The sequence below is a fragment of the Bidens hawaiensis genome, unplaced genomic scaffold, assembly GCF_021521415.1.
Source record: "Bidens hawaiensis isolate Kalapana, Puna unplaced genomic scaffold, B.hawaiensis_p1.1 tig00020220_1, whole genome shotgun sequence".
NCBI classification, from domain to species: domain Eukaryota; kingdom Viridiplantae; phylum Streptophyta; class Magnoliopsida; order Asterales; family Asteraceae; genus Bidens; species Bidens hawaiensis.
Genome location: NW_027493074.1, coordinates 132,334 through 144,597, shown reverse-complemented (window position 1 = coordinate 144,597; position 12,264 = coordinate 132,334). Strand labels below are relative to the sequence as shown.

General features: G+C 35.5%; 2 protein-coding genes across 2 annotated transcripts; one reads left to right on the top strand and one right to left on the bottom strand.

Moving 5' to 3' along the window:
- The first annotated feature begins 3,761 nt into the window (after window positions 1–3,761).
- On the top strand, window positions 3,762–5,196 carry LOC143560078 (uncharacterized). Its single transcript, XM_077048463.1, has 2 exons — window positions 3,762–4,269; window positions 4,870–5,196. The coding sequence occupies exons 1-2, from the start codon at window positions 3,799–3,801 to the stop codon at window positions 5,014–5,016; spliced, it is 618 nt and encodes a 205-aa protein (XP_076904578.1). The 5' UTR covers window positions 3,762–3,798; the 3' UTR covers window positions 5,017–5,196.
- A 739-nt stretch (window positions 5,197–5,935) lies between these two features.
- LOC143560086 (CST complex subunit CTC1-like) lies at window positions 5,936–10,757 on the bottom strand. Its single transcript, XM_077048472.1, has 14 exons — window positions 9,684–10,757; window positions 9,481–9,599; window positions 9,318–9,392; window positions 9,154–9,232; window positions 9,004–9,066; window positions 8,658–8,909; window positions 8,477–8,581; window positions 8,117–8,395; window positions 7,751–8,023; window positions 7,218–7,664; window positions 7,054–7,145; window positions 6,699–6,985; window positions 6,285–6,613; window positions 5,936–6,197 (listed from the first exon to the last, which is right to left on the bottom strand). The coding sequence occupies exons 1-14, from the start codon at window positions 10,755–10,757 to the stop codon at window positions 6,021–6,023; spliced, it is 3,651 nt and encodes a 1,216-aa protein (XP_076904587.1). The 3' UTR covers window positions 5,936–6,020.
- Between the last annotated feature and the right edge of the window lie 1,507 nt (window positions 10,758–12,264).

The following is a 12,264-nucleotide window of genomic DNA, read 5'->3' as shown; positions in this document are numbered from 1 at the left end:
ATATTCTCATTGCTGACTGATTCAAAGACAGTCTTTTATTAAACTCGATGAAGCAATGTAAACCTGTATATATCAATGAACAAACTTAAATCAATATTTGGCAGTAACAAATATTTTATGCTTACAACTATCACAAAACCAAACAAAATGTATAGTTTCAAGTTTTAACCTTATTATAAACAAAGTTGGGCACGTACCTAGATTTTTTTTGTTAACCCTACCAAACTAACTTATAAACAAACCCCTCTACACCTTTCTTTTGTCTTTTAAAACCCCAAACCTTTTACACATTAAAAAAAACAAAAACCACCTTCCTAGAACCCACCCTTTGTCCTCAACCCCTTTCATACGTACATGCACCCAGCCACCTATATATACACACACACACATATATACATTCAACTCACTATCCATAATCCATTATCCATCTTCACACTTATTCAATCAATGGAACAACCTTTGAACCACATAAACTGGCCTACTGCTTCATCTTCTTCCGATTCATCCTCATCTGAGTCTTCAAACTCCGGTCAAAACTAAAACATTTAAACCAGATAAAGGGTCCATGGACGGCTGAAGAAGACAAGATATTAACACGGTTTGTCGAACGTTATGGGGCCCGCAACTGGTCTCATATTAGTAAGTATATTAATGGTCGATCAGGCAAGTCGTGTAGGCTACGGTGGTGTAACCAGCTTAGTCCTGATGTGCATCACCGGCCGTTTTCCACGGCGGAAGATGCCACCATTTTGGCTGCTCATGCTAGGTATGGGAACAGGTGGGCCACCATTGCTAGGTTGTTACCTGGTCGGACTGATAATGCGGTTAAGAATCATTGGAATTCGACGTTGAAGAAACGGCGGGTGTCGGTGGTGGATGATGGTGGCGATGTTAAGATGAGTTATAACGTTGGGAATGATGTGTCGGACGAGGATGATCCGATGACAACGTTGTCGTTGGCGCCGCCGGGGAGTACTAGGTTGTCGGGAAATGTGTCGGAGAGTTTGCCGGTGGGGTTTTGGGATGTGATGAGGGGTGTGATTGCGAGAGAGGTTAAAGAGTATGTTTTGACGTCGTTTCCGGAGCATTAACTTTTGTTGACTTTTTTTGTTTTTGGGTTTATGAATATGTTATATGGCCATAGCCCATATGGGAATTAAATGATGATATTTTACTCAAGTGTGATTTTGACATTTTGTTGATATCTTTTTATTTAGTTTTACTTTTACTGGTTTATTTTACTCAAAACTGCAAGTGGACTGAATGATTGAATGAAGATGGGAATTTGTTCAAAACAAAAGAAGAATGTTTAAATGCATTTTGATGTTTGATTTTGAAATGTATGAATGTATGATTCAGTGATTAAACTTTGGAATCCTTGTGTTTCGGAAAACCCTGGTTCAATTATTAAACACAGAATTTCGACGTTTCAGAAAATGATTGGCTAAACGTTCTCAGTTTATAATTCTTTATCATACTTCTATCTGAAAATATTAAATCAAAAGGTTATTATTTTCTTTGCCTTTTAATGTAAAATTTGATAATATTTACTAATATAAAATGTTAAAGGAGTGACTCAAGTGAGAACAACGGGTAAAAAAGCGTGATGATGTTGCAAATTTAACACAATTTTTCTAGAATATATCTATTAGAAACACTTCCGTCAGTGATGTTTCGGTGATGTTTGTGGGTTAAGTGAAGCTCATTTGAAAGCGAGTGTTATATCTTAAGTGATCTATCCAAACTATTTTAAGGTTAAGAAATAAGAATGCTATAGTTGATTATCATAGTTTATATCTAAGTTACTTTTTGAATTAACAAATAATAAGAACAAAACATTATTAATTAATACACTTAATATGTATTACCAATGAAATCAACAATGGAACAGTAATCAAGTTATGTATATATTTTATTAGCCTAAAAATTCCTTTTGGAATTATGAAAGGGACTCTCACGTCTTATATAGTTATATATATTGACTACCATTAACAGACAATTCTCCTTTCGTTCTTGCTTAAATCAACATTCAAACATATTTATCGTGTTTTATTTCATATATTACTAATACAATTTAAAAAAACAAACATTAAAAAAGAAAACTTAAGACTTGACATCTTCGTTTGTCCCTACGTTGTTGTCAAATATAACCCTCTTCATACGCTAGCTTTTTGTCATTATACGTATTTGATCATTTTATGTATTGCTACCCATGCGCTATAACATGTTCATTTTCACCGTATTGAATACAAATTTTAGTAACTTTTATAACTTATAATATCGTATCATCGAATTTTAGTAACTTTTATAAATTATAATATGTTATCATCATTTTTGTGTGGAAGTAAACTTAGAATATTAGTTTTAACAAACACGCATGTTTCGATTTGTCTTATAATGTGTTCTTGCTGTCTTTGACTAGTTTTATATATAAAGATAAGAAAAAGGTAAACTCCAAAACATATTTAAAAAATGGTAAATAAAAGTGTACATAACCATGGGTAATTGAGCATGGACTATGAGGCCCACACGGTGTGTTCCCACTTGCCATTTATCGTTTTGTGCCTTATATTCAACACACTAGTTTGAGAGTTGGGACCTTGTGTTCTTTGCTCATGTCAAAAATTAAAAACGTGTTAGTTCATACTTTTCACACTTTAAAAGGCATTGTTTATTAATAAACAAGCCATAAAAGTAAGATATGTCTGTTTCTATTTAGGTATGCAACATGCAAGAATAATGATTTAATTAAAAGTATGATGTGAGAGGAAACTCTAGAAGAAAGATTAATTGTATATTGTGAACCAATTGTTTTCTTCTTAATTTTCTCTTCTAGAACTAGATTAAAAAAATAAAAAGGGTGTTTGATTTGCTGAAATTCCATAAAAATTGTAATCATTTACATGCCGAATCTGTTTGGTTACTCTACCTTGTTCTCTCTCAAAATAATCCTTTAGGCTTTAATTTACTATTTGCAACTTCTTTGCTCGTTTTAATCTAGTTATTGTTTTAATCTTGAAATGTTGAACGCACTTGTTTTATAGATATTTACTTGTTCTAAAAAGTTGTACTTATTTTTACGATACTGTAGAAATTATTCGGACAATGAATCCTCTCTATTAAATGATTAAATGTGTTTTCTCGGAACAACGTATGTAAAAAAAATATGTAGAGAGACCAGGAAATCAAGTACAAGGAAAAACACCAATCAACTATCAAAATTAACTCTACCTCGCAACCAATTAAAGGAATCAATATTTCGGTCCACAAACGTGCTGCCTGGCGTAAAATTTTCCCACCTGAAAACCAAGTGTTTCAAGCCGACCAAATTCTTCAAAAATATTTCTTTCACCACCCCGAGCTGCTGAAAAATCCAAACAGCTAAGAGTAGAAACCCAAGAAATACCACACCAAGATCAAAACCATTCCCGAATCATAACCGGTCAACCGCAAAATCGCACCTACAGAACATATAATCCACCTCCACCTCCACCTCCACCTCCAACTCCAACTCCACCTCCTTCTCAACTTTCTCACAAAATGAACAAATCATAGAAACCAAATCAACCCCCAATCTTTCAAGTAACCTATGAACAGGATTTTGTTCATACATGTTTAGTATATTACATAAACACCAAACAATTAACAAAACAGTTTACCTTTAAAGAAACCCAAGTAACCCATTTAAAATTTTGGATTTGGGCTTCCATTGAGCCCAGCCCATTTAAATGTCTCATGTTCGTCATTGTCAAATTATCAATTGCAATCAGTAATCAAATTCGAAGCAATTCGAAGTGAATGGGTGGTAATAATACTCCTCCAAAACATCCTCTGTTCTGCTTAAAATGGCCATGGGATCAAACTAATAATAATAATAATAACAATAATAATAATCCCTATAATAAACCCCTAAACTCATGCTCTTCAGAAACTCCATGGATATTCAAATCCATCCAAACCCTAACCTCTCTGGCCTCCACACTCGTTGACTCCGTTTCAAAACCCCTAACCATAAACCCACCTCAATTTTCACCAGGGGTATTAAAATCAAAGATGGGTTTGAGTGTGGAAGATCAAGGGGAGTTGGAACAGAGAGCATTGGCTTGTGCGTTGGCTAATGGGAAAGAAGCTACGGTGATTGAATTCTATTCTCCGAAGTGTAGTCTTTGTAATTCGATGGTGGAGTTTGTTGGGCATGTGGAGAGTAAGAATGATGATTGGTTGAATATTGTTATGGCGGATGCGGAGAATGATAAGTGGTTGCCTGAGGTAATGCACGCCAACTGTTCGATGAAATGTCGATGAGACTCGGTCTGCGGGATTAGTTGTTTTTTTGAAGGTGTTAGCGGGTTAATTAAGTGCTGAAGTTAGGGAAGTTCGTTTATGTTTGTTTGTTTGATAAATGAACGAACACGAACAAAGGCCATGTTCGCTCAATTGTGTTCGTGAACATTCGATAATGTGTTCGTTTACGTTTGTTAATTTTGTTTTTTATGTTGAATGTTTACAAAAACACCAACACAAACTTGGTAGTCGGACCGAACCAGACCGTTGACACTGGCCATTCTCGGTTAGCCAAATCAAATAAAACATTATTTGTGTTCATGAAATGATTACGAACAAGTTCATTTTCTTAATGAACGAATACAGACAATAAATTTCGTTAGGTTAGCTATTCTTGGTCTGTTCGCTTGTTTGACAAAAGCTTAACAGGCGAACAAGAACAAGGCCTTGTTAGGTTCGGTTTGGTTTGTTTACAGCCCTAGCTGAAATGTTGTATTGTGCCTTGTATTAATATATGATCAAACTGGTTTTGTTGTTTTTGTTATGTTATGTGTCTTCTGATGTGGTTTCACAATTTGGTTGCAGCTTCTACATTATGACATAAAATATGTTCCATGTTTTGTGTTGTTGGACAAAGATGGAAATGCTCTTGGGAAAACAGGTGTTCCAAACAGCCGGCTTCATGTCGTTGCAGGTGTTTCTCATCTTCTTAAACTGAAGCGTCCATATTGAAGATAAATTGTTGCGATGCCGTTGTGAATGATCGGGTTCTCTTCATCTATTGGTTTCTTTCTTGTTAACAGTATCTGCCTTATCTCCAATGCATTATTTAGTTTATATAAAATGTATGGACTTAATCTGGTTATATTATTTTGAATATGCACCATATTAAATATAAGCTATGTATTTTATATACCCTTGTATAATTTTTGCAAAATGATTTTGACGTATGGTAATGGTCTTTATCTCTTATTCATTGGAGTTAGAATCTAAATTCAAGTATAATATGTTTGGTCGGAAAACGAAAATAGTTAAAAATAGGATAAATTTCAAAAGGGGTTTTGCAGCAGCTTGTTGCCAGCCACTTCATTGTAATTTGTTTGGATATTTTTTAATGAAAAATCTCATCCAAGTAAATAAAACTAAACATTCATGAAATACTTCAACCAAAATTACTGAAATCTCTCACTCTGGTACCATTGTCAGTTTCGTTATCGACAATTCTGCCACCATCACATCGCCACACGTTCATGTCAACGTCGCCGCCTGCCTTATTGTCCCTTTATTAAAAATATTTACAAGCCAGACATAGCTTTTAAAGTCAAACTCATTACAAATTTCACTTCATTCACTTCATTTCATGGTTTCAAATTCTGGATCTGATACTTTTATAACTTAAAATTTATTTAGCACACCTTGTTTTAATGTTAAATGTAAAAAAAAAGATCAAACACCCCATAAGTGTTCATCATCATCATTTGTTTAGATGCTTTTGCTGCATTCTTTAACTATTTATATCATGTCTTAAAACTTTTTTAACATGAATAGTTCTACTTGCACAATTATAGGTTTGAATCCCAAACAATTTTTGTTAATAATTAATCTTTTGAAAAGTGCAATTATCATGCTTTTTTCTTTCATAAACTCTCTGATACCCAATATTTTAGCCTTACAAAGAATCACCAATTTTTATATACATTGCCTATTTTTCAAGATTTCAACCTTTTTCGAGTCAGTCATTCGGATTTCAGTAGTTCTTGAAGAATGCTTCTTCCTTCATTCAAATTATCCAAATATGAAACTTCAGAAGCCCATATGTTTACAAGTGGCAGCTTCATCATCATGTCTACCCTTTGTAACTCTTCCACTATCTGATTCAGACCTTCTGAATCCATCACACTACCAACCACATTCTGCAAAACAAAATTTAATAATAATGTCAAAACAACTATTCACTATAAATATTATAAAAGTAACAAACTTTATCATGTTTGTCTTACCCAACTGTTACTGGAGCTTACTTGCAGTATTAGACCCTTAAGAAACTGTTCATCTGATTCTTTAATCACACACTCGGAATCCACCGAAATTACAGCATCTAGACACGAAGAATCAGATACCGACCCATTGTTTTTAATTACAACTCTGCCATTCTGGTTTAAAATATCACTCAGCCGAGACATAGTGTCACCGCACGCCTCAAGTTTCTTCCGTTTTGCTTTATGTAAGCTTGTTCTAGATCGCTTATGTGGCGACCATTCACGAGAACCCAATAAAGTCAAAACCGTCTTCGTATCAGTCCAGCAACAGCAAGAAGACGATCCATCATCTGTGCATATGACAGATTAGATAACCTTAAACTTAAACTTCCTTAAACAAATCAAATACGGCCAAAGTAACAAAAAAACACATACCCATTATGAAACCAGCAAATGGAAAGTCAACACGAGAGTCGCTGTTCTTTTCCATCACCAAAACATAAACCGAGATAACCTTGCAATGGAGCCGCACCTTTTTATGGACCGAGAAACGTGCCATTTCAGAAATTAAAACCGTAGGGCCTGTTAATAACGAGGTTGTGGTCCCCTCAACTGATGTAACAGATGTAATATCGCTCTCGTTGTTACATTGGTTGTTGTCAATGATTATTGACTCGATTTCAATGACAGATGCGGGTGTCAACTTAAGCGTTCCCCCTTCACTAATATAACATGAATAAATATTTTAAATATTATATAAGTACACAAAAAACGGTTAAAAGATGCATACGCTGTTAACAGAACACGATGAAAGTTAGCTTTGACGCCAGGTCCAAATCCTGTTGGATAACTGTGTTCACTTAAGCTGCTGTAAATCTTCACCTGAAATGATCAAACTTATGAGAAAATAATTTAAGGAAAAATAAAAAATAATAAATGATAACTAGCAATTACCATGTTACGGTCAACTAAAACATGTATACAGACACTAGTGGTTGTTACTCTATGACCAATACAAGGATGGGCCCGGGCCAAAGGACGGCTTTGGCCAGACGTATGAACAGCCATCACGCGTCCTTGCACGAATAATAAATTCCCGGTTGGCAAATTTACATTAAAGGCCCCCGATGGCGGTGATGCACTCGTCACTTTGATTGAGTTAGTTGGCTTGATAAAATCTTGTTTTAGTTCTTTGAGTTTGATTTCTAAAAAGCTTAAATGCTCAACTGACAGATGTAAGTAAATGGATCGAGCAGTGGCGGGACCCGCTAAGTCAGCAGAGAATGAGACGTTCCAGAAATGTGATTTGGAATCCATGGATACTTTGTTGAAGTCTTTTGTGGTGCACACAAGACCTTTGTGGTGATGCTTTATTAAGTAATAACCGCCAATTCTCAATGTCTGCAATAACCATCATATTGTAAGAAATAAAATTTTCTACGTTTGACTAGTCAAAGTTGATGCCTTGATGGATATTTATGGCTAACCTCGAATTTCCAGAAGCTATCAGATTTGAACTCTAGAAGCACCTTCTTTGCAGCTCTTGTGCAATATAACAAGTCACCCAAGTTGACCGATGGCTTTTCACCATAAAAGTCAACAGTACATGGAAATTCATGTTGAAAGCTTAGATCACACCGCTTATCATCACGAGACGAATCAATCATAACTACATCATTATGAAGGACTAAATTCCAAGGAAGAATTATGACCTCAGCATAAAAACTTGAATTGTTTGAAACCGCATAATCACCAGGAAACTGAAATTAATATAATACTCGTATTAATAAAAGAACCTACAAGGAGTATTTGTTATTGGTTTGATTATAAATTTTTAATACATTAAAACATACCTTTTGTTGTATGGGAAATTTGTGCGCTAATAAAATTAGGTGGAATAATCCGCTTTCAAACTCCTTCAGATTCTCCTCCATATCGACACTAGGATGTAAAATATGATTTATTGATTTTGCATCTTTCATATAGCAATTAATATAAATATTAATCTTTTTTCTCTCCGATAAACGAAAATGATTGAAAATATTTCCACACGTAAAAGGCTCATGATCGAGTAATTCCAAATGCTTTAAATCTCGAGAAAATCCTTCAATTACAACGCTAAACTCGTTAATCTGAAAGAATACATTACAACAATGTAATTAATCAACGTCTTCTAGAGTAGTTGAACTAGCACAATATAAGAATACAGTTACCTCATATATGTCCTTAATGCTCCAAACGGATGGAAGATCAGGTATAACAACATCAATGCAGCCAGTCGCATCAACTAACTGTAATTTTCCTGAGTATTCGGAAATCTACATGCACGAAATAAAAAAATATCTAAAAAAAACTCATAAAGACATATTACAAGAGATTGAAAAACTGACTAACCTTTAAATTTCCAAGCAAAACAATGTTCATATCTTCACTTTTTATTATTTTCCTAATCGATTGTTCATGAGACTTCCCTCCACAAACTATACTACTGTATTTATGGTTCGTGTCATATAATTTTTTTATAAACAAGTCTTCACACTGACTGATGAAATTTGATATTGGCGCAACCAGTTTTGGAGCATCATAATCAATTTCTTTCCCGCATCCACATAAGTCATGCAAACAATATTCCGAGAGAACTCCATGCTGCAAAACCAACACATGTTTTTTAAAGTTTATACAAAGAACAAATTAATTACAAATTTATTGTTCCCTTTGATAATATTTAATAAGATTATACCCGAAACCGAAAGACCGATAAAGGTAAACATGAACTGCAATATTTCTGAACTAATCCCTCCATCTGCAAAATTCATGAATATATGTTTCAGCTTAAAACAAAGCGTGTTACATCATTTATAACTATGTTAAATCAAATATTATTAATTACATGTTTTGATCCTAAGATCTCCATCTCGGATAAAACTCCAGCAAACTTTTTCCTCATGGATGAAATTACAAGTAACACCCTGCGATAAAAGCTTATAAGCACAGCATACTAAATACCAAAAATGGAGGATATATATTAATATTAAATTCACATGTTACCACTACCATAATCTAGCTGAAAATTGAAGTGATTCGATAAACTTCCTAAGAAGGCTTCGTGATTGTAAAACCTGGTAACATCTGCAGCCAAAAAAACATATATTTTTTAAAAATTATGAGATTCGTAATTACTTGTCACAACAAATTAAACTAACTGAAAGTTACTAACCCGCTTTCAATCGGAGAAAAAACATTAACACGGATGCTAGTCTTATAGCACAATCCAAATATTATTACTTTCGTCCATGTAAATTTGGGATCCTCAATATGGAAGTTTCTCACGGTAACCTAAAGTTATGAAACATTCGTATATTAAGAAACTGAAACAACCTCAGCTATGTAAAATAAGAAGTTGCATCACACTTCACATACAATCGCACCAATTCTTAAACCATGCGGCATCGAGAGCTGATTATCTGTAAGCAAAACCAACACTTTTTGATCCAATTCAACAACCATCCCCTGCATGTATGTTGCAGTGATACTTCCAGTGTACACATTCAAAGTATTCGTAGTATTAGCATTCCTTCCATTAATGGCGGTTTTACTCGTACACATCGGAAGATGAATAACAGCTTTTTCCGTGGTCACATACATCATCAAAGACTTCCCTTCACCAAGAAAAACCATCTTCTTCTTCATACCCGAAACCGACACCGTCCTTCCCACCATTCTCGAAACCACAGGGTACCAAACCGACGCATCCCCGCAAAAATAAACAATCTTGGATTTTGTAAAAATATGATCTTTATCTTTAATTCCTGTTAAACCTTGCGGTAATGTTAACGGGTCTTTCGAACTACACAACTCACACTCGCAAACCGTAACCTCCGCAACAAACCCAGTAAGCGTTTTCGTACCTGTTTTCGTGACGGTACACGGGACACTAGTAACGGGACTAACCGAAATTAATAACCCGAAAAGTAAACAACGAGGGATAATGGTGTGTTGGTATGTAGGAACTACAGAGTTTAAATAAAACCCATTAAAATTATTGGGTTTATTATCAATTGGTTTATTGTTTATATCACTCGGGTCAAATTCAAGATGCCACTTGATGATTTCAAGATACCCGCAATTGGGTTTAACGGGTATGAAATTAAAAGCAAGGATTTTGATTCTTTGGCCGATAATTTGAAGATCAAAGTTGTTTATAATGTCGCAGCAGACGGTGGCTGTGTGATCGGTGAATTTGAGGCAGGATGAATTGAGGCAAGAGGATGAAGGTGTTGTTAGTGTTAGGGTTCCGATTAGTGGTTTGGAGCGAATGGGTTTAAGGATTTTGGGAGTGTTTGGGTTTTGTGGATTGGAACATGGTTGATGGGTTTGGTTATGTGGGTTTGGGTTTGGGTTAGGGTTCTGGTAGCCGGACGGGAGGGAGGATGCGGCGGAGAAAGGGCGGCAACGGCGGAGTAAGTCGGAGAGTGAAGTGGGTTCGTCTCCCATGGATGAAAATGGGGTCTAATTTGAAATTTTGAACACAGTAGAATAGAGTAACACAAATCGGTTTAAAACTTAAAACTGGTTCGGTTTGGTCAATAAAAGTCAAAATTTATGATCAGTTTTGGTTCGGGTTAAAACCGGCTTCTTGACTGGGTTAAAATGACTCGTTTAACAATTGACTTTGATGGTTTAAGCATAACAATTATACGTTTTATGTACCAAGAAAGTGAAATGATGTTCTTTAGTGTCTGAATTTTAATTATTTTTAAAAAAGTACAAAATTGCATAGTGCATGTTTTTGCTAAACAGGTCTTATCGTGTCTAAACAGGTGCCCATTATGATGGCCCTAATGATCGGTTTTGGCTCGATTTAATCAGTTTCGGTTCAGGTTTTGATCGGTTTTTGCACGGTTTTGGTTCGGTTAACCGGTTTGGAACCGGTTTTAGTAAAGAAAATTACAAACTGGTTCTGAACTTACGGTCTCAATCGGTTCCAAACAAGTTCGGTTACGGTTCGATTTCCGGGTCATTTCGATTAACCGATTTATTTGTCCACCTCTAGAGGAGAAGTAACATTTGTTGTAAAAAACGTTAAATTAACCCCTCGTATGGAACACTTGTTTCCTTCATGAATCTTTAAGCACGCACATAAACGCATTTGTAAAAAATAAAAAGAATGCTAAAAAGCACACGCCTCGAATTAAATCTGGGAATAGAATACGTTTATTATTGATGATTATAGAATGAATACAAGGCCCTATATATAGATAAACTAATTACAATTTGATACCCTCAATAATAATAAACTTGTCTATCTAAAATAACTTAGTCTAACATTCCCCCGCAATTGAGGGCGGGGAACGACCTGCAACTTGGACCGTAGAAACTCAAATCTTTGTGAAGACAAGGGCTTTGTAAATACATCAGCGACTTGATCATCGGTGGAGATAAACTTGACATTCAGCTTTCCTTGAGTAACCTGTTCGCTTACAAAGTGGTAATCTACTTCAACGTGTTTCGTGCATGCATGAAATAGTGGATTAGCAGAGAGATAGACTGCACCAAGATTATCACACCAAAGCGTTGGTGCCTTGCTAACTAGACCGAGCTCATGAAGGAGAGATTTTAACCAAATCAGTTCTGCTACAGTATCAGCAATAGCCTTATATTCAGATTCTGTTGAAGACCGAGAGACAGTTCGTTGTTTACGAGCGGACCATGAAATAAGATTGGAACCCAAATAGATAGCAAATCCTCCCATTGATCGACGATCGACAGGGCAACCAGCCCAATCAGAATATGAGAATGCTCTAAGATTAGTACCCCAATGAGAGTCAGAAAAGGCGTGTAGCCTAGACCCTGTGTCGTGACGAAATAATAAGCCAAGATTAACGGTGCCCTTCAAATAACGTAGTCTGTGTTTCACACCAGCCCAATGATTCTCAGTAGGAGCATGCATAAATTGACATACTTTATTAGCCGCAAAAGCTATGTCCGGACGAGATAAGGT

Excerpts from the sequence above, each read along its gene's own strand:
- LOC143560078 (XM_077048463.1), top strand. The coding sequence starts at position 3,799 with ATGGGTGGTAATAATACTCCTCCAAAACATCCTCTGTTCTGCTTAAAA. Across the intron at positions 4,270-4,869 it reads ATGATAAGTGGTTGCCTGAG|CTTCTACATTATGACATAAA; the intron begins GTAATGCACGCC and ends ATTTGGTTGCAG.
- LOC143560086 (XM_077048472.1), bottom strand. The coding sequence starts at position 10,757 with ATGGGAGACGAACCCACTTCACTCTCCGACTTACTCCGCCGTTGCCGC. Across the intron at positions 9,233-9,317 it reads CAATTTTCAGCTAGATTATG|GGTGTTACTTGTAATTTCAT; the intron begins GTAGTGGTAACA and ends CTTTTATCGCAG. Across the intron at positions 7,665-7,750 it reads ATAGCTTCTGGAAATTCGAG|ACATTGAGAATTGGCGGTTA; the intron begins GTTAGCCATAAA and ends TGGTTATTGCAG.